General features: G+C 39.0%; 2 protein-coding genes across 2 annotated transcripts; one reads left to right on the forward strand and one right to left on the reverse strand.

The window, feature by feature from the left end:
- Positions 1 to 6,785: 6,785 nt before the first annotated feature.
- scn4bb (sodium channel, voltage-gated, type IV, beta b) lies at positions 6,786 to 18,112 on the forward strand. Its single transcript, XM_039658699.2, has 6 exons — positions 6,786 to 7,046; positions 8,549 to 8,886; positions 12,670 to 12,833; positions 14,032 to 14,254; positions 14,398 to 14,527; positions 14,811 to 18,112. Exons 2-6 carry the CDS (start codon positions 8,796 to 8,798, stop codon positions 14,893 to 14,895), a joined length of 693 nt encoding a protein of 230 aa, XP_039514633.1. The 5' UTR covers positions 6,786 to 7,046; positions 8,549 to 8,795; the 3' UTR covers positions 14,896 to 18,112.
- A 338-nt stretch (positions 18,113 to 18,450) lies between these two features.
- tmprss4b (transmembrane serine protease 4b) lies at positions 18,451 to 22,690 on the reverse strand. The gene is made up of 11 exons (XM_039658698.2): positions 22,296 to 22,690; positions 22,013 to 22,165; positions 21,616 to 21,742; positions 21,397 to 21,513; positions 21,256 to 21,299; positions 20,658 to 20,820; positions 20,233 to 20,399; positions 19,437 to 19,526; positions 19,136 to 19,278; positions 18,873 to 19,022; positions 18,451 to 18,794 (listed from the first exon to the last, which is right to left on the reverse strand). The coding sequence occupies exons 1-11, from the start codon at positions 22,432 to 22,434 to the stop codon at positions 18,783 to 18,785; spliced, it is 1,305 nt and encodes a 434-aa protein (XP_039514632.1). The 5' UTR covers positions 22,435 to 22,690; the 3' UTR covers positions 18,451 to 18,782.
- Between the last annotated feature and the right edge of the window lie 31 nt (positions 22,691 to 22,721).

Below are 22,721 nucleotides of genomic sequence, written 5' to 3' on the forward strand. Positions count from 1 at the left end.
GCATAGGCTATTATAGGCTACTATAAAAACACATAAAGTTGATCATTATGTAAATTATTTTCATTTCATGAATATAGTGACCAACATGATCACAGAATCTTGTTCAAAAAGCTTAATACACAATGAAATCAATTCACCAAGTTAATAACATTAAAGATTTGTTTTTAAGGAGTGTCTTTTCTTACCAACTAAACTTAAAAAAAAGGTTAACACAAAAGATTTAAAAAAAATATATAAACCTCATATTTCAGCATTCAATCATCTCTATAAAAAGAATGAGTCAATAAAGATATATTCCTGACATTTATAATGCACAGTAGCTGATCTTTTAATAGTAAAATTCGGTCCGATTTTCCCATGGCTGTCGTTACAACCATGCACTCGCGCTCTCCACAATGGCAAAGAAGTTTTAGTAGCTAATGTATTTCCACCACAGAAAAACGCTTTCTGAAGCTCTGCTAAAAGAGTTATTTACGGAGAAGAGAAAAAAACCCCAAGTGTTTGGGTGCACGTGCACTGAGTCCCATACTGAAAAGATTATGAGCGCGTGCCGTGCGGCTTCCCGTGCGCCTAATCGCCTATTTGAAATAACGACCTCAAGCGCGCAAAAGACGCGATACGTGAACTAATCAAGAGACCCCCTTGATATCGCTTCTGTGCACGGCACCTTCTCCGCAAGCAGGGGCGCCATTGCCAATAATTGAATTGAAATGATAAAAAATAGAAAACCTTCGCGGGACAGAGGATTTTTTTAACTGCTCGTGCCGTCCCCCATGTGACATGAAGAGATGCCGCCCCGGGCGACTGCCCGGTTCGCCCGTGCCTAGAACCGCTACTGTATGTTAGCTATATATAAGCTATACACAGTTTAAAATCTTAATTTTGAAGTGCAAAAGAGTGTGTCTTTAACTTCTGCGATTCTATTATAGAATATCACCCTGTAGCCCAAGACTGGTTGCCCATTAAAGCTAAGCAGGGCTAAGGTTAGTACCTGGATGGGAGACTTCCTGAGAAAACCAGGTTGCTGCTGGAAGAGATGTTATTGAGTCCAGCAAGGGTTCTCTCCCTGTGCTCTGCGTGGGTCCTATAACGCCCCAGTATAGTAATGGGGATACTAAACTGTCAAAGAGCACCGTCCTTCAGATAAGACATTTAACCGAGGTCCTGACTCCTGTAGTAATAAATTCCATGTTTCGAAAGAGTAGGGGTGCAACCCCAGCATCCTGGCCAAATATACCCATTGGCCTCCTAATCATCCCCATATACTTATTAGCTTCATCACTCTGTCTCCGCTGCACCAATAAGCTGGTGTGTGTTGGGCGTTCTGACACTGTTGCCTTGCTTTTGGCTTGCTTAGTTGGGGACATTTAATATTCAACAATATTATTGATCTGTGTTGTATTACTTTCATGTTATCACTGTGAAGCTGCTTTGATACAATCTGTATTGTAAAAAGTGCTATATAAATAAATGTGACTTGACTTGACAATATGGCTACCGTCGCATCCTCCAGGGCTGCGTTTCAGTCCAAAACTGTCATGCCCCTCACTCGCTAACTTTCTTCTGTCTCATTCACTCAGGTGTACGTCTTTGCTTACGTTGCATGAGTGCCTAGACTGTTGCATGAGTACCTAGACTGTTGCATGAGTGCCTAGACTGTTGCATGAGTGCCTAGACTGTTGCATGATTGCCTAGACTGTTGCATGAGTGCCTAGACTGTTGCTTGAGTGCCTAGACTGTTGCTTGAGTGCCTAGACTGTTGCATGAGTACCTAGACTGTTGCATGATTGCCTAGACTTTTGCATAAGTGCCTAGACTGTTGCTTGAGTGCCCAGACTTTTGCATGAGTGCCTAGACTGTTGCATGAGTTCCTAGACTGTTGCATGAGTTCCTAGACTGTTGCATGATTGCCTAGACTGTTGCATGAGTACCTAGACTGTTGCATGATTGCCTAGACTGTTGCATGAGTACCTAGACTGTTGCATGAGTGCCTAGACTGTTGCTTGAATGCCTAGACTGTTGCATGATTGCCTAGACTGTTGCATGAGTGCCTAGACTGTTGCATGAGTGCCTAGACTGTTGCTTGAGTGCCTAGACTGTTACATGAGTACCTAGACTGTTGCATGATTGCCTAGACTGTTGCATGAGTGCCTAGACTGTTGCTTGAGTGCCTAGACTTTTGCATGAGTGCCTAGACTGTTGCATGATTGCCTAGACTGTTGCATGATTGCCTAGACTGTTGCTTGAGTGCCTAGACTGTTGCATGAGTACCTAGACTGTTGCATGAGTGCCTAGACTGTTGCATGATTGCCTAGACTTTTGCATGAGTGCCTAGACTGTTGCATGAGTGCCTAGACTGTTGCTTAAATGTGCCTAGACTTTTGCATGAGTGCCTAGACTGTTGCATGATTGCCTAGACTGTTGCATGATTGCCTAGACTGTTGCTTGAGTACGTAGACTGTTGCATGAGTACCTAGACTGTTGCATGATTTCCTAGACTTTTGCATGAGTGCCTAGACTGTTGCTTGAGTGCCTAGACTGTTGCATGAGTACCTAGACTGTTGCATGATTGCCTAGACTGTTGCTTGAGTGCCTAGACTTTTGCATGAGTGCCTAGACTGTTGCATGATTGCCTAGACTGTTGCATGATTGCCTAGACTGTTGCTTGAGTGCCTAGACTTTTGCATGAGTGCCTAGACTGTTGCTTGAATGCCTAGACTGTTGCATGAGTGCCTAGACTGTTGCATGAGTGCCTAGACTGTTGCTTGAGTGCCTAGACTGTTGCTTGAGTGCCTAGACTGTTGCATGATTGCCTAGACTGTTGCATGAGTGCCTAGACTGTTGCATGATTGCCTAGACTGTTGCATGAGTGCCTAGACTGTTGCTTGAATGCCTAGACTGTTGCATGAGTGCCTAGACTGTTGCATGAGTGCCTAGACTGTTGCTTGAGTGCCTAGACTGTTGCGTGAGTGCCTAGACTGTTGCATGAGTACCTAGACTGTTGCATGATTGCCTAGACTGTTGCATGAGTACCTAGACTGTTGCATGATTGCCTAGACTGTTGCATGAGTACCTAGACTGTTGCATGATTGCCTAGACTGTTGCATGAGTGCCTAGACTGTTGCTTGAGTGCCTAGACTGTTGCTTGAGTGCCTAGACTGTTGCATGAGTACCTAGACTGTTGCATGATTGCCTAGACTGTTGCATGAGTACCTAGACTGTTGCATGATTGCCTAGACTGTTGCATGAGTGCCTAGACTGTTGCTTGAGTGCCTAGACTGTTGCTTGAGTGCCTAGACTGTTGCATGAGTACCTAGACTGTTGCATGATTGCCTAGACTTTTGCATAAGTGCCTAGACTGTTGCTTGAGTGCCCAGACTTTTGCATGAGTGCCTAGACTGTTGCATGATTGCCTAGACTGTTGCATGAGTACCTAGACTGTTGCATGATTGCCTAGACTGTTGCATGAGTGCCTAGACTGTTGCATGAGTGCCTAGACTGTTGCTTGAGTGCCTAGACTGTTGCATGAGTACCTAGACTGTTGCATGATTGCCTAGACTGTTGCATGAGTGCCTAGACTGTTGCTTGAGTGCCTAGACTTTTGCATGAGTGCCTAGACTGTTGCTTGAATGCCTAGACTGTTGCATGAGTGCCTAGACTGTTGCATGAGTACCTAGACTGTTGCATGATTGCCTAGACTTTTGCATAAGTGCCTAGACTGTTGCTTGAGTGCCCAGACTTTTGCATGAGTGCCTAGACTGTTGCATGATTGCCTAGACTGTTGCATGAGTACCTAGACTGTTGCATGATTGCCTAGACTGTTGCATGAGTGCCTAGACTGTTGCATGAGTGCCTAGACTGTTGCTTGAGTGCCTAGACTGTTGCATGAGTACCTAGACTGTTGCATGATTGCCTAGACTGTTGCATGAGTGCCTAGACTGTTGCTTGAGTGCCTAGACTTTTGCATGAGTGCCTAGACTGTTGCTTGAATGCCTAGACTGTTGCATGAGTGCCTAGACTGTTGCATGAGTGCCTAGACTGTTGCTTGAGTGCCTAGACTGTTGCTTGAGTGCCTAGACTGTTGCATGATTGCCTAGACTGTTGCATGAGTGCCTAGACTGTTGCATGATTGCCTAGACTGTTGCATGAGTGCCTAGACTGTTGCTTGAATGCCTAGACTGTTGCATGAGTGCCTAGACTGTTGCATGAGTGCCTAGACTGTTGCTTGAGTGCCTAGACTGTTGCGTGAGTGCCTAGACTGTTGCATGAGTACCTAGACTGTTGCATGATTGCCTAGACTGTTGCATGAGTACCTAGACTGTTGCATGATTGCCTAGACTGTTGCATGAGTACCTAGACTGTTGCATGATTGCCTAGACTGTTGCATGAGTGCCTAGACTGTTGCTTGAGTGCCTAGACTGTTGCTTGAGTGCCTAGACTGTTGCATGAGTACCTAGACTGTTGCATGATTGCCTAGACTGTTGCATGAGTACCTAGACTGTTGCATGATTGCCTAGACTGTTGCATGAGTGCCTAGACTGTTGCTTGAGTGCCTAGACTGTTGCTTGAGTGCCTAGACTGTTGCATGAGTACCTAGACTGTTGCATGATTGCCTAGACTTTTGCATAAGTGCCTAGACTGTTGCTTGAGTGCCCAGACTTTTGCATGAGTGCCTAGACTGTTGCATGATTGCCTAGACTGTTGCATGAGTACCTAGACTGTTGCATGATTGCCTAGACTGTTGCATGAGTGCCTAGACTGTTGCATGAGTGCCTAGACTGTTGCTTGAGTGCCTAGACTGTTGCATGAGTACCTAGACTGTTGCATGATTGCCTAGACTGTTGCATGAGTGCCTAGACTGTTGCTTGAGTGCCTAGACTTTTGCATGAGTGCCTAGACTGTTGCATGATTGCCTAGACTGTTGCATGATTGCCTAGACTGTTGCTTGAGTGCCTAGACTGTTGCATGAGTACCTAGACTGTTGCATGAGTGCCTAGACTGTTGCATGATTGCCTAGACTTTTGCATGAGTGCCTAGACTGTTGCATGAGTGCCTAGACTGTTGCTTGAGTGCCTAGACTTTTGCATGAGTGCCTAGACTGTTGCATGATTGCCTAGACTGTTGCATGATTGCCTAGACTGTTGCTTGAGTACCTAGACTGTTGCATGAGTACCTAGACTGTTGCATGATTTCCTAGACTTTTGCATGAGTGCCTAGACTGTTGCATGATTGCCTAGACTGTTGCATGATTGCCTAGACTGTTGCTTGAGTGCCTAGACTGTTGCATGAGTACCTAGACTGTTGCATGATTGCCTAGACTGTTGCATGAGTGCCTAGACTGTTGCATGAGTACCTAGACTGTTGCATGATTGCCTAGACTGTTGCATGAGTGCCTAGACTGTTGCTTGAGTGCCTAGACTTTTGCATGAGTGCCTAGACTGTTGCATGATTGCCTAGACTGTTGCATGATTGCCTAGACTGTTGCTTGAGTGCCTAGACTTTTGCATGAGTGCCTAGACTGTTGCATGATTGCCTAGACTGTTGCATGAGTGCCTAGACTGTTGCATGATTGCCTAGACTGTTGCATGAGTGCCTAGACTGTTGCTTGAATGCCTAGACTGTTGCATGAGTGCCTAGACTGTTGCATTGTGTGCCTAGACTGTTGCATTGTGTGCCTAGACTGTTGCACGAGTGCCTAGACGTTTGCATGAGTACCTAGACTGTTGTATGAGTGCCTAAACTGTTGCATGATTGCCTAGACTGTTGCTTGAATGCCTAGACTGTTGCATGAGTGCCTAGACTGTTGCATGAGTGCCTAGACTGTTGCATGATTGCCTAGACTGTTGCATGAGTACCTTGCAGATTCTCCTCTGTACCAGAATTAATTTCTTGCCAATTATCCCAGTCTTTTTGACACAGATGCACTCCACATAGTTCGATTCGGATCTTTCTCTGTTGTGTTGTTTGTTTGTTTTTTGTTTCATTTGTTGATGGAATGTGACAGCTGACAGCATGATGTTTCTCAATGTAATTGCTTAAATTAATAATTTGTTTAGAATAACCAAGAATGACTTCCATATTAGAGGGATTCAGGGAGATTCACCAGTAAATAACAATGCATCTTTCTTTTCACACCCACATTTTAGATCTGCATATACAGTACACAGTTTACATTGGGAGCTATGTTTCAGATGACAATTGCCCTGATCCAGGGAAACCTGACACTGCTGGTGCAGCCTATCATCAATACCAGAGGGGGTGGGGTTGAGAAATGCAGAGTCACGGGAAACTCAATTCTGCTAATACATCATAGATGTGAAGAGAGAGTGAGGCATTAACACAAATTCAAAGTCACGGTCACTTTGCAGGCAAACACACACTCACACATGCAGCTACTCATATTCATTCATTTTTCTGCACATTTTGTGTAAATGACACATGTCACTAGTTAATAGTGGTCAAACAAACTCTCACTGCTTCGTGAGTATTAAGTGATGTGTATTCAAGCAGTTGGGGGTTCCGGAGGACCCCTCATGTTTCTTTCTGGAGCCATCCTCCCTGTTTCCTCTCTAAAACCTGCAATGCAGAAGAGACTTTGGACCCCAAATATCATCGCCTGACACCTGAACTCACGTTTACAGCTTGGAGAGAGGGGGGGGGGGGGGTGAGGGAGGAAGTGAGGGACCGGCAGTCAGCCAAGGAGGGGAAAAGTTGAGTGTGAGCCAAATTTCAGCAGATTTTTCATAGAGGGGGGGAGGGGGGGGGGGGGTTCTTCTGTTAAACAGACTAGCTGCAGTTGTCCTCAGACATCCAGTGCTTCAATGCTCTTCAGTTCTCGCTTACCGGCTGGACTGCATGTGTGTCTCTCTATAAGGAAGGAGGAAGGTGCAACGGTGAGAGTGTGTATGTGGGTGTCAGAGGGTGTTTGTGTGCGTGTCTGAGCAGTATCGGGACCAAAGCACTGCGGATTTGTGTGCAGCATATTCTGTGGACTGATGCCCTCTGCTTCTCCGAACAGGACACACAGATTTACCTGCTCAACAGAGGTAAGGTGCGGACACACACACACAAACACACACACACACACACCCACACACTGACTCAACTAAACACACACACACACACACACACACACACACACACACACTGACTCAACCAAATACAAACACACACACACCCAAAGACACACACACACACACACACACTCACTCAACTAAACACAAACACACAGCTCTTGAGTCATTTGGACAAATTTTGGTTGTTTTTTACAAAAGTACAAAAGTTCAGTGTGTTCACACACATTTGCGTGTGTGCGTTTGTATGACCGTTTAGAATTTAACCTTATTAATATTAACAAATCTACATGTAGATTATTATTATTATAATTATTATAGGGTCTGATCAAAGTGGACCAAATTTATAAATATACATAAGTAAATGTATTAACTTAAAATAATAAATTCACACATTTTATTATGTCCTTTATATATTAATTGTACTAAAAATAATATTCATTAATTTTCAATTAAAGTTATTTATTATTTTGTTACTTTTTGTCAAAATATTTGAATAAATATATTTAATTATGTGTATTTATTAATTTTCCATGTTTGCTGTAGACACTTTTATCCAAACCAACTTAAAGTAAACTTCTTCAAAACTTAACTGGAGTTGGTCAGAGTTATCTTGATTATAAAAGATATAGGGTTATAGTTTGAGTGGGACAAATATTTTATACAGGAATTTGTGGAGCGTTTTTATGAATGTTTTAAAGGAGTAGTTCATTTTTCAAAAAACTTTTGCTGATAATTTACTCACCCCCATGTCATCCAAGATGTCCATGTCTTTCTTTCTTCAGTCGAAAAGAAATTAAGGTTTTTGATGAAAACATTCCAGCATTTTTCTCCATATAATGGACTTCAATGGGAACCAAATGGTTCAAGGTCCAAAAGAAACTTTCAGTAACAAAAAGGCAAACTGTTCAAAGGGCTTTAAACGATTCCAGACGATGAATACAGGTCTTATCAAGTGAAACGATCGCTCATTTAAAAAAAAAAAAAAAGTTTTATAAGCTCTAATGCTTGCCTTGCTCTGTACTGCGATGCACGTTTGTGACTCTCCTGTTCGAACTCGTTCATCAAAATGTATGAATCTTTTTCCGAGTCAATTCGTTCGTTTTGTTTGTTGAATGAACCAATTGACTTGGAAAAAGATTCATTCATTTGATGAATGATTATTAAATGAGCAATTGTTTCACTTGATAAGACCCTTATTCATCGTCTGGAATCGTTTAAAGCCCTTTGAACAGTTTGCACTGAAAGTGTCTTTTGGACCTTGAACCGTTTGTTTCCCACTGAAGTCCATTATATGGAGAAAAATGCTGGAATGTTTTCATCAAAAACCTTAATTTCTTTTCGACTGAAGAAAGAAAGACATGGATATCTTGGATGACATGGGGGTGAGTAAATTATCAGCAAAAGTTTTTTCAAAAGTGAACTACTCCTTTAAGTCTTGCTGCCCTCGTGTTCAAAACGTCCCTTTTTCACAGGTCAGAGGGCAACCGAACAACCAAAAAGCTGAGCCAGATGGAGTTCTAGAAACGGGCCTTTGGACAGGGGGAATCTTCTGTTTGTGCGCACAGATTGATCAAGTGTGCAACTGCTGAGAAGCAGACTGGTGTCTTTGCCACCTAGGCAGCATCTTGAGGAACAAAGACTTCTGGGAAACTTGACGTGAACTGCTGAGGAAGGCTGGTGGACGTGACAAAAAGAAGGGAAAAGAAAGTGAAGAGCAGGATGGAAACACAGAGCAGAGGGCACCTGAGAGGGGGAGGTTGCACACCCTCTGAAAGAACTGCTTCCTGTCTTCTGCTCATACTTATCACTGGTAAGACTGTTTAGTTATTATTTTTGATTTAGGGAAATAAACTTTAAAAATAGAGCAGTCTACATGGGATAATTGTGGAGATATATACAGTACTGAGGATAGAACAACATACTCTCACTGACAAGAACAGGAGTTTATACTGAAAACAGTGAGCTTGCAAACACTATGCAGCTATAGTGTCTTAAACAAGTATTGTATTGCAGGGAAGCTGCTGAATAAAGTGTTAGTATGGTGTGAAAAGTCAGCATCAAGTCGTTTAAAATCTGATTCAATACTTTAATTCTCAGGGTCCAGTTGTTCAAAGGTAAGCTGATCGGATTTTGGTTATCGGATTGGATCAAATCTTGAAAATGGGTTGTTCAAAAAGGAAAGAAGGAATCTGAAATCAGATTAGATCAGGGAATCCAATCCTAGTTTTAATCTGGATCAAACCTTCAGTTTGTGTTGTTCAAAACTTGTCAGTGGGATTTGGATAACTTTGATCCAAAAAAACAGGATTATCCTGATCCCAACAGGGGGTAGGATTTCAAGGTGGACTTCAGGAAGAAAATGTAGTACAACTTTAAAATTGCTCAAATAATACATTTGTATCATTTAGTATATACTTTTATTTATATTTTGCATTTGACTTGTGTAACCATTGTTACAGTGATAAAGTAGACATAGGCTAACAATTAAGCTATTCAGGGGTGCATTTCCCGAAAGCATCGTTAGCCAACTATGGTCGCAAGTTGGTCGCAATTTCCATTGAACTCTATTGGTAACGACGGAACTTGCGACCATAGTTGGCTAACGATGCTTTCGGGAAATGCACCCCAGTATAGTAAAGTAAAAATAAAATAAAAATGATCTTGTCCCCATTTGTTTTTTGTCTCAAAATAAGAAACTTACAGTGACCCCATGTTGGCTCTTCTACCTGTTCTTTACATAGCTGGTAGCCCACATTGTGATATGTTGTCCCATTTAGAGCACTGGCAATCTGGATTTGGTAATCTTGAAAAGTGTGTATCTGGATCAGGGTGATCCAGTCCAATGTTGCTTTGAAAGTTGCATAAAAGTAAGACGGATTACCTGATCCTGGATAGGAAAAAATGGGATTTCCAAATCCGGATCATTTTGATCCAGATTAAATGTTTTGAACAACTGGCCCCTTCATGTTAGGATGTTAACACCACTTTATTTCACTAAGCAAATGACTATGTAGGCTACTTAAACATAAAATTTTGGCCTTCGTAAGGCTTATGTATCACAAATTAAGCTGCATTTAAATTTGAATAATATACGACATGGCTCTTAGGAATATTTCTTGATTTTCGGTTGCAAGTTCAAAATTTGTTTGTCAGTGAACGAGTGACTGAGAATTATCCATCCGAGAGCTGTGTACGGGACGTCCTGCTCTAGACTAGCGAACATACTTTGGACGAACACAGACTAATCAATGCATAAGACAGTAACTTCAGGGATTTTGTTTTTGGCTGGTTAATGGGGGTATCACAGATCTTAACTGCTGCTGAGTTAATCACAGAATGTACTGTAAAGGAGCTGCGATGAAAGGAAAGGGACTGAAGACTCACTTAAATAGGGTCTATTACCGATGTCTGGGAATCAGGGCGATTTGAAGCAAAAGTCTCTTTGATTAAGTCTCTATTAAATATTTTTCATCATATGGTTTCAAAGTATCTGGTGTAGAAAATTGCCTCAATATTAATAATCAATCATAACTTTAAATATTTGGATCAGTTAATATAATTAACTTCATGTTGTAAAATTAATATTACAATCAATTAACTTTGTTGTGCTGTGAACACTTCGGGGTATGGGAAATGTCTTTCTTACTTTACAGTACTACTAAGAGCAAGTAGTCAAAATCTGCATGATTAGAGAAGCTTGAAACATGGACAACTTTACTTGTGACGAGAACAAGATTTTATTAACTAGACTGAACATACACGCATCACATCATACATCACATCACGCAGAGAGTTTACCAAAGGAAAGAGAGCTGAAGCAGAATATAGGAAAGCAAGAAGTTATAGCATTATTTGACATTCAGCAGATCGACAGCCTTGAGCAAACCACCAGTTTAATTAGAATTAAACTGTCCTGATGCAGTTTGTTGAGGCTCCAGTTGATCTTTGCTGATGTTGTCTTAATGAGAAAGAACCAGTGTGAGTCAGAGGATCTTTGGTGAATGGAAAGACAAGGCCGCAGCCTGGCGCAAGCTTCGTTCAGCCTCATCTTCACATCAGAATTTCAGTAAGAGACCAAGAGACTAAGAGGTGTGATCTTGTGATCAGTGATTTTTAAACCGTGAAGAAGTCTTACCCTCTGGAGGGTTGTGAGCCAAAGAAGTTGGAGGGAATTCCTTTACGATATTTTGTTTTAAGCAGGCCTTTAAACATGTTATCCGACTGGTTGTTTAACAAAGAATCTTCAAGAATCTTATAATACTAATGCATCACAAAGTTAGCAAAATGTAATGTAAATTACCAAATGAGGGACGGAGATTGGAGTTTATAGAGGCATGCTACACATGATTTTGGTTAACCAGTGTGCGAGTCTGAAACATTAATCCAAAAGAGTTGAATGAATGCATTGGTCAAACCACATAAAAGAAAAATCATGAGATGGGAAAATTAGATGTTTATACATTTCTCAAATGGTTATATATAGAATGTATAGGATTAAATGGGTTTATTTCTCCATCTCAGCAAGAATTAAGTGAGAGTCACAACTCTCTGCAAATTCCTTTTGCGGTCGTAAAAAGTCTTATCGGTTTTAATGTGTCCTGTAACAGGACACCGGGTTCTGCCAGTGTGTAGGCTCCATTTGAGATTTTAGTTTTTGGGAAGTTTCATATACCTTTGTTGGGAGAGTGAGTTTGCTAGAATTCAAATATAATGAATCATTTGTGTGTCTGATTGGTCCAGATGCTACACTGAATCGCAATAATAGAAATAAAGTTGTGCCCAACCAAATGGAACACTAATTACCATAGTGGTGAGTTAAAACAAAAACATTTAGGAAAATCAACATCAGTTTATGAAGTCTGCTTATGTGATGTTTTGTCAAAATGTTCAGTTCTATTGACAATTCAACATTCAAGATGACTTTGGGAAATTAGTGGATGAAGATAACCGCAGAAGTGGATGAAAATTCCCCGCTTAAAAAAAACCTTTTTTTTTTTCATTTTTTATTGACAAAATATGGCACTCAAACCAATCAATTATCCAAGACATATTGTGTGAATATTACAGATTACTATATTACAATTAAGTGAAGACATTAAGTAAAGTTTACTGAAGTATTAGTTAAAACAACTGTTTGATTTTACAGTGTAAACACCTTACAGAACCATTTAACATCCTTGTTATGTGAAGGATATCTGTTTATCTGCAGTCTAGTACTATAGATGTTTGTCTATTTTACATCAAATATTATAATTCATTTCTTTATTAATGTGTTTATTAATTTATTAGTGTTTTGTACTCATTTTACAGTTTGGCATTGTGTTAAACATCTAGGACTGGTAACAAGAAGGTTGTCGGGGTAAAGCCCTCTATATGAGATGATCTCATGATTCATAAGAAAACATCAGTTCAATGAAAGAATCGCCTTTGTGTGAGAGAATGTATATTTATTTATACTGTATTTTAATCAGTGCACATGTCAGCTTGGCATTATAATGTCTTACTGACCTTGACTAACCAGAGTTGCTTCTCTCTCTTATGGTTTTACTGACAAAAGATATCCCTCTTTATCTGCCTTCTCTTCCTGTTTGAGGTGTGTGTTACGTTCATGCTCTGGAGATGTCTACTGGTAAGATCCCCTTTTTGGAAGCAGTGAACGGCAGCACAGTCCTTTTGCCATGCACCTATGCCAGTTGTATTGGGATCACTAACCTCTACTTCAAATGGGAGTACAATGATAATGGCACCATGCAGAAGGTAGGCTAACAGATATTTTATGTTCAATAATCATGTGATAGATAGGCCTGTAATAATCTATTCCACTGAACTGTATTGCATAAAATCAGATACACATGCAAGTTGCAAATAATTTGCATAGAATATAGAACAGAATAACATAGCCTATATCGCCACACAAGCATAACGAAAATGTTTAAAATAGGGCTACAACAAACTTTATTAAGGAGTTTTAAAATCTGACACCCTATTGAAAATGTAATCTAATTTTAAAACTGAAAATTAAGTTTCAGGAGAAAAAAATGTATCTTCAATATTAATCAAAGTCGATTTTTGACACTGATCACGTGAACGCGTACAGGTTCATGCAAACGCAGCTGGCGCCATCTTGCGTCTAATCGATTAAAGTGAAAAAGATCTCAGGGGACTGTTGATATTGTTGCAGTGTTCGTCTTGTTGCTACCGATTGTTTTATTGTAATCTTGTAAATCTTAGCAGAAACTTTAAGATAATGTAGGTAAAATGATCAAATATTTCACACTCAAATCAATATGTCATGTCAACGTATGCCTATTTATTTGGTAAGCAGCGGTGGCCGTGTAGCTAATAAGATGGGAAATGGATAGGATGGGATTTATTTTAGCATAATTACCTGCTGAATGTGCATTATTTACCTATCTTACGCGCGTACTCATCTGTTGTAACACGATGCAGCAGGCCACTTCACGTTTTGTTTACCATGTTTTGTTATAACCATGCAAAATATTATTTTCACATGAGTTACTGGCGCTGGTGTAAGTTGAACATTGATTGGATATATAAATAGACTTATTCTTGAGCTGGTTTTGCTTGCCTTCAAGGACACTTGAAATCATGGATTGACTTGATGTTGTTACTCATTGGCTAATTATGTTCAGCACATTGCAAGTGTCCTTACAGGCTATCAAAGATTATGTGTAACGTTAATTAGGCTAAATGGTCTTGAGTCTTCAAAACATCTGTGCCTTTTCTTGCTGTAAAATCATGTTCTAACAATTCTCACAATCAAAGTTAAGGATATTGTAAAACAGAGTAATATATAATTTACGGGATATAAATGTGCACTGCATTAGAACTGACAGTGTCAGAGACAAAAAGAGTGTAAGTTGAAGTGTGTAAGTGCAACTTTACATTTGCTTAATTTTACATTTATAACTAAAGAGTTCTGTTTTCCAATCAGATGGTTGATTCTGTGATTCCAACGGATCATGTGGAACCAAATAAGGTGAACGTTTACCGTGACAGGGTGGAGTTTGTTGGCACCAGTAAAGGAAACAACATCTCCATACTGCTTTGGAATGTAACATTCGAGGATGCTGGCGTCTACAGCTGCTTTGGCAAAAATCCCAAAGAGAAGGGCAAGAATCACACCGCCTTTTTCACTCTATACGTATTAGAGGAACGTAAGTGTAGCAGGGTGGGGAGAGAGGGAGTCACAGAAAGAGAATGATATATACACGTTACATTTCAAGGTCATTATTAAAATAACCGCTTCTTTTCTCATTCTCTCTTTCTTTTTGTCTTCTTCTCTGGATACTCTTCTCAGTAAGGGTGGTTGATAACACGCTCACCATTATCATTGCCTCCTGTGTTGGTGGATCCATCGCTTTTTTAATGGCCTTCATGCTGATAAAGAACTTCACACTGTTTGTTCTCGCAAAGATTGAGGAAAAAAAGTGAGTTCATGGCAGCCTTTTGTATGTACACATAAGAAAGACTATGACATTTACCAGATTTTGACCATGTCATTGAAATTGTTTGAGCCAAATTAGCAAAAAGTAGAGACTAAATAAAAAAAATACTGCCTGACAATATTTTAAATAAAAAAGAATAACAAAATATTTGATATGTAATATAAAAATATTATATTGTTAATTATTATTAGTATTCTGTGTAAAATATACGATATAAACATGATCTCCGTCTCATTCTGCTTATTTCTTTCTTTGTCTTTTTCAGTAAGGAGTGCCTTGTCACCTCCTCAGGGATTGATAACACGGAGAACGGTCTGTCGGGCTCCAAATCTACTCCAAAGAAAGCATGACAGCGTGTATCCAAACATGGTCTCAAATGCATGTGGATCAGCCATCATGCTGTGCCCTCTCTGTTCATTCACATCCATGTTTACAAATGCTACACTTCTGTTTTCATCATAAAGGTATAGTGTTAAACAAATTGTAAAGATATTAATTCGTAACATATCCATGGATGATATTCACATGGCTCAATTTAAGCATTTCGTTCACTCATAAACGTGGTTATGAATGAAAAGAGGGGCATTATGTATTTCTGCATATATTTACATTTATTTATGCAGTTAAATATGCACCAGACTCATGCACTTTAGTTCATTGACCCACACTGTGTGGGATGTATTTATTCTTATGATAGAAAGTTTTAATTTTTCTTCAAACAATGCTTAAGACAGGGATAAATTTAGCTATGCTATTCATTTTGTTAATTGAACTGGACTGTAAAACTGTGAAGGGCTCCCGGCCTCACGTGTAGGTGCCTGACTAAAATAGTTAAGAAATGAGTGCAGGCGAGGCAACACTTCTGAACTTCAGTTCACAGCTACTGTTTGGAGATTAAGTGTTGTTTAGCAAATGTCTATGGATTTTTATTGTGAATCCTTGTGTAAATACAAATGCAGTATTGTTTGTCGAATGGCCACCACCAACCTAAAAATGTTGTAGACAGATCAATTATGCAACAATTTGAAGGAAATAGTTTTAGAGGACACTAGTGATTTGTATTGTTTCGCTGACAGACAGACCCTCAGAGCAGATGAAAAAAAAAACTGCATGTTTTAATGCAGTACTTCGGAAAAAAACAGCAGAAAACTGATTATAATAAACATGGAAGGAGGCTTATTAGTATAATTAAATTAAAATAGGCCTTATTGTAGCAGTCTTGAGTCCAGTTCTAAATAAAACTCATTACCGTTTTTGCTTGAAAATAAAACACAGGTGCCTGTTAATGCTTCTCTTGCCCCCTTTTGGCGAGGATGACTCAATCAATGCAGAACATTATGATGCAAAAAATAAAATAAAATAAAAATAAAAACAGAAATAGAAAGCGCTGCTAAATTGCAAAAGTCACCAAATAGATAGTAAATAAATACAAGCTAATGAATGATACTTGACAATCTGTAGAAATCAATATCCCCTTAGAGAAAATCCAGAATGAAACACTGAAAATGCTGCTTCAGATAATTTTCAATGCATGTTAAATGGCCAGACGTTTTAGGCATACATGGCTGACTATAACAGTAGAAATATATGTAATGCTTTTTTATTGAAATATTGAAACAAATTGTCATATACTGAACAGAATGAACTTGGTGAATTTCCATGCAAAACAAAATATTACCAAAAAGGAAAAAAATATATATATAACCTTTTAATGCAAACAGACATACTGTGAACTGTAAACCATGCAACTCACCCTATGACATCATGAAAATGCAATATTTAAAGGCAATAAACTCATCATACAGTCATGCAAAACAATAATGATAGTATATATGATGTAAATATAGATTTAAGTAGGCCTACCGAGATATGACTGGATATAGGTCTCGCTGGTTTTCAGCAGTTTAGCTAATAAGCATTTCAAACTTTCACTTGAGGGATTCAGCAGGGAATTCAGTGAAAAGGGACTGACGTCAAGAGGTCTGTTCCTCACCTCACCAAATAAAATTCACCAATAATCCGTTCTTAAAAATACAGAGCTGCTGTATAAAACAGAAAATGTCACCTCTAAAAGACAGATAGCAAATTATCCTGCATATAAAAAGAAACGTTACATCTTCTAGTTACATTATATTTTTAGAGATGAAAAGTAAAGCATAATAAAAACAAATCTACTGAGAGCTCTCCTTATAGGTACACCCATTATTACTGAATACTTGAATCATTTTACAGGTCTTTGGATTCTGGAATTATTGAGGAGTTTTACTGTGAATCCTGGGTGATGTTGGTCATAAAATTCTTGTGCAGAAAGTCTTCCTTGATCAAAGCAACTTGTTTTCAGTGCCAAAAGTAGTTAACTCCAGATAAACAGTTAGTCAGAGGTTGTTACAGTTTAACATATTCTTCTAGATTTATTATAACTATAGAGTGCAAAATCAGTCTTGGAGAAATCTGGTAAATTTATACTGAATTTGGACCTGAAAAAAAGAAAAAAGCAATGTACCGGTTTACTGTATATCCAATAGCTCTTCTCTCATACCCCTCCGCATCATCACTAAATGTCTATGGAAATAGCAAGTATACTTTCTTTATAGTATTTTTAATTTATTTTTAAATTGTAGTGTAGTTGAAATGTTTGTAATTCTGTTTGGATCAATTGAATGTAAGCATTACCATAAAAACTTTCAACTTTTCAAGTTGTGATAGTGTCATTGCACTGGCTGCAATGACACTTAAATCAGCTGTGCATTGAAGAAGTGGATAACTTCTGGCATATGTTGAGACTACACAGTCTTTTTTTTTAATTTTGATCCTTTATGGCACACAGGTCAGTAAAGCAATACACATTCAGAGGGCTCTTTAGCTTCTTTTAATAGGAGAAATATTGAGAAGGTACATCCATAAATTTTCAAAGCACTTGTACTACCTCTTATTCAGAAATATTTTCACCATTTTGTGCTAAATTTGTATTTTATATTTCTCGGGTTAAGTGAAATAGTTTGGCATTCTGCGTGACTTGGGCTTTTAATTATTATTATTCCACTCTCCATATTTTTATTCCCTTTATTCATTGTATTAACATATCAGTTGTGGTTGGATTAGCTATTATTTGTCCGGCTTGGCAGAGATCATGACCTAATTGTGATAGTTACACATTTTTTTTCCAACTAAACCAAAGGCTAATACCACAAATGTGAACTTCTAGTTTCTATTTTTTTTTATTAAGTTGTATTTATCTGTTAATGTGTCATGTTTCTGTCGAATACCTCAAACACCCATTTCATGTAGCCATAAACAAATCCATATGTTCACGTTTGGTGTGTCGGTTCACACAAACTGTGATTCTAAACTGGATTCTGTAAAGCTTTCTGCAGCTCACCGTATGAATAAGGGAATGCCAGAAACAAAGCAATTGAAGATGTAGGAGAAACAATAAAAGGTTGATTGCTGATTTTATTATATTTTTTAATTATATCATGAATGTACAACTTCTGTAAATTGTTATTTACAGTACAGTAATTTGTGTGCAAACTATAGAAATGTTATTAAAGCATTGGAGTGCCACTGCAGCAATGTTTTTTTGAAAGCTGGATCAGAAACATTCAATGCTTTATGAATACCAAGCTAAACCAGACTGTTAACGCAGAAATGTAAGACCAATGAGAGTAGAGGCCTCAAAGTCAGCAATTGTAGAATTTGCAATCCCAATATTCAATTTTTAATTCAACTCAGACAGAAGACACCAACGTCAATACCTGCCAAAACTGAATGCAAAAACACATGCTATATCATAGATGCTCCATTCTTGATCCCATTGTTTCCTCAAACAGGTGAAGGCCTATTAGATTTCTTTATTATATGAAGCTACAAAAAAAGTTTTGGATGAAATAAATTTGATGGACTGGTAAATGTATCATGCTTTATTTATTTGTTGCCTTCTACATGCTTTTGGTTTAGAAAAAAGTTAAAACATTTACAGTATTTTAATTGCTTTACAGTGAACATACAGCAAAATAACTGGAAAATTGCCATAGTGCTATACTTCCAATGAACAAGTGCGATTTAAAAAAAAAAAAAGCATACGTTTTGACCATACTTGTCAAATTTATCATAAAATTGAATGATCCCTATATTCACTAACACTTATTTCTGTTTTGACACTTTAAGGTGATTGTCTTTTCTCCTTTGTGGGATGATAGCATGAAGAGATTCACATCCATTATTCACCTCCTCGTCCTCATGGATGTCTCTAAAACATGACAGTTGATCTTGAATAAGATTTCGATTTCTTATATATTGTATTAATTTGCAGTCACATGACGCATACCTCCATTACAGTGTAGATCCAGTCAAGAAGTTGACTAACATCAGTGTAAACTCCAGGCTTTCCCTCCCGTGCACAGCCCACACCCCAGCTCACTATGCCCAATAACTGCCATCGAGATGAAAGGTACACGAGCGGACCCCCACTGTCCCCCTGAAAAAGAGTGACTATTTTAAAATGACTATTCCATTTTGAAATTCTTTACATTTTATCTGGATATACATACAGACTATGATATTTAGACTAATTTTTCCATTTTGTGTTACCTGACACGCATCTATATTTCCTTCGAGGAATCCAGCACAAAGCATTCTGCGAGTAATGGCGGAACCGTAAACAGAGGGCTTTGAACACTCCGACCGGTCAATCAGTGGCACTGAAGCTTTCTGCAGCACCGAGGGATGCCCCCCTATGAAAACGAGAATGAGGAAATGCCAGAGACAAAACAATACAGAGGGTGTGGGAGAAACCGAAGAGGTAGACTGCTGATTTGAAATAGGTAGAAGGTCACGGTCCTGCCTTAGAGTTGCAAATTATCCATTAAGTGACAAACCCTTTTCATCTTACCTTTTTCATTTAGCAATCCCCACCCAGTCACCACAAGCATCTCCTTCACAGACAACTGGTGTGGGGGTAAACAAACTGGCAAGATCAATTCTAAGGGTAGACAGAACAAGCTTTAGCCAATTACATTTATAAATTGGGACTTTTTTCCTATGATAGACCTCACAACCACTGTGACCATATACGAACCACTGACAGTGATGCCTTAGGATGCTGATGAGACAGTGAAGCTTCAACTAAATGTAAGTGAACCTTTCATATTTTTTGCATCAAATTTTGCCAATAATTCATACATATATTAAAATGTACTTGCCCGTGTCTTTTTAAATCTGTGCACCATTATAGTCAACATCTGAAGTGGATCAAGACCATTTTGCAAGATGTAAACACTGGTCCAGAAACACTTCCTGTTTCAGTTTGTAACTGTTTTCTTTATTTCACGTGTAAAGAAAACATCTTAAAGATGTTTAACTTTTTGATTCAGATTTATATGTTCTGTTGGTTGTATTTTATCCCAGCGTTTATATAGTGTTAAAAAACTGAAACAGGAAGTGCTTCTGGACCAATGTTTACATCTTGCAAAATGGTCTATACATGAATTTTGAACCATACCCATTCTCATCTTATGACAACTTTGATGAACTTTTGTGAGCCACTTCAAATGTTGGCTACATACTACACTTTATGATGTGATCACTATGAACTGTCATTAAATGAAAAAAAAAAAAACTGTCAATGGATGGGGTGAACAACCCAATGAATACAGAATTAAGCGAGGTCAACAGAACAGATACTGTACCCCCAGTTTTGACAGGCCAGGTGAGTTTTAGCATGGCGATGTCATAGTCATTACTCAAGCGGCTGTAGTCCTTGTGGATCACAATCGTCTCTACACGGACACCCCTGGATGCCGTCAGTTGGGTCTGACCTAACACCACAGTCCATCGACTCAGCTCTCGTGTCCGGCTTGGAGTTTTGTGCGTGAGAGAGACAGCAAGAGAAAACAACATCCAAGTGGACCAACTGTCATACATTTAAACAGGTAAAAGTTTGTTCTGTTATTGTAAAGAGAAGAATTTTATTCAAAGCAACCAATACAGGTTTACGGTACCCATTTAGACATTTCACCAGTCAACAGTGATTTAAATGAAACTTGATTAACTGGGAGTAAATTCTGACTGAAATTCTGTCCTAGGACACGCGTTCCATTTGTGAATGACTCACCTTGTAAAACAGTGAGCAGCTGAAACGATCCATTGCCTGGACAGTAACGCTCCTCCACACTTGTGCTGGCGGTTCCATTGAAGACTAACCTGCCACGGCCAGTGTTCGATTGCGGTGTCCTCCCCATTAACAATACGGTCCTCTCCCTCCACCTCCCCACAGTCTGCACAAGCACAGCAGGCACATGTATAGTAATCAGACATGCACAAACGATATTAGTATGCTTATGCCTGAATTTGAATTTAAAAAGAAATCTTAAACTAAAATTAACATTCAAACTAGAATTAAATAAAAGTAGGCCAACAATTGAACGGGTCCTCAAAAAAAGCTTGAAATGTTGGGTGACTTTTCAAAAACAATTTTAAAGGCCTTGAAGTTACATTTTGTAAACTTTATATACAGATAGATTTTTGATAGACTTGAATTTCACGCAATTGTAAATTCCACTTCCTGTCATTCCTGTTCAACTTTCGTGTGCAGTGACAAATTCAATTCTAGCTCATGAATTAGAAGCAACGTTACTAATATTCTGAATTTTGCCTAACCCTTTAGTATACGAAACCTGATCCACAAACACACACACTCCAGTCAGTCTTACCTGAGCAGGACACAGACACCACTGAGCCAGCTGAACATTTATCGCTGTGAGGGAGAGCTTAATTATTTCTATACTGCATGTAAATGGAACGTGATTTCCCAAATAGAATTGTCACAAATGACTTTACTCAGTGTATCTCACCTGACTGAGAGGAAACTCTGGATGTCAGAGCTTGTTGAGTCATTGCTTACTGTAGCAAATGCATTGTTAGGGTTGAAGAGCAGACTCTTCACCGGGACTCGTGTACTTCGCGGACTCCTGTAATGTAGTGAGATATTTTGCTTTGCCTGAGGTTTAACAGCTTTATTCACTACTGACCATCAATTAATAACCATTGTGCCATGCATGTGCTCTGCTTACGCTGTATAGCCCAGTTTTTGACAGGTTAAGCGTGTGTGCTTCGTTCTCCAGTTCTCAGCACACACTGTTCTCCAGCCACCCTCATTGATGAACACCTGCAGGACCAGTCTATCCCCCATCAGCCTCACTACATTGGTAAATACAGATAAGTCACATGTTCTCCTACATATGGATCTCTAGTATACTGAAGTAAACAGTAAAAATCTCTCAAAAGTGATGTAAAAATAAAGGTTCTTTATCTAGCGCCACGAAGACGTCAATTTTCATATTAAGAAATATGATTATTTTAAGAACCATCACTGAAAGGTTATTAGGGGATCCCAAATGGTTGTTCTAGGCATTAACTGCAACAAAAACAACCTTTATTTTTAAGAGTGTCTATATGTCAATCAATCACCTGGATACGTGCCATTGGTCCGCAGTTTGGATACACATGCGATCTCGTCCTCACCACCTGAGCAGTCAGCCTTGCCATCACATGACTTCTCTATTGAAATGAACCTCATTGAGCCAGAGCAGAAGAAAAACTTGCTATTCACGGTCCTAATGGCTGCAAACAGAGAAGGCACTTTTATATTTAGCAGTCAAAGTAAGGAAAAGATTGTCATATAGCATTAGGTACAATAGAGGAAAAATAAAGAAAAGAGATAAAGCAGAAAGGCATGGCAACAGATTCTTACTAAAGTACAACCCCACTATCAAGGATGCCAGTATGACAAGCACACAGCAGACAGTTATGATGGTCAATCTCCAACGAGCTCTGCTCTCCTCTGTCCTCAGCGTGCTTAATTCTCGCCTTCGTTTCAGCTTCAGGGCCATGAGAAACTGGGAGAAGAAAGACCGATAGAAAGAAATCTAGCCGAATCAGTGGAGTTCACCGGTCCTAATTTAATACGGATTTGTAGTCCTTTCTTTAGTGTTGAATGAGACTTTGCTAATTAACACTAACTATTTTCTATAAATACATTACAAACAGGTTAGTATGTGTGCTTAAACTGTTGTTTGTTTCCTAGCGTTATAATTAGTGACTCTCACCAGGTTTCCTAACATTAAACTGACTGCCAGCTCACTAGAAACCAGCAGTGTTTGGGACTAGTTATCACCAT

Source organism: Pimephales promelas, chromosome 4 (assembly GCF_988280905.1).
Source record: "Pimephales promelas chromosome 4, fPimPro1.hap1.1, whole genome shotgun sequence".
Lineage (NCBI taxonomy): Eukaryota > Metazoa > Chordata > Actinopteri > Cypriniformes > Leuciscidae > Pimephales > Pimephales promelas.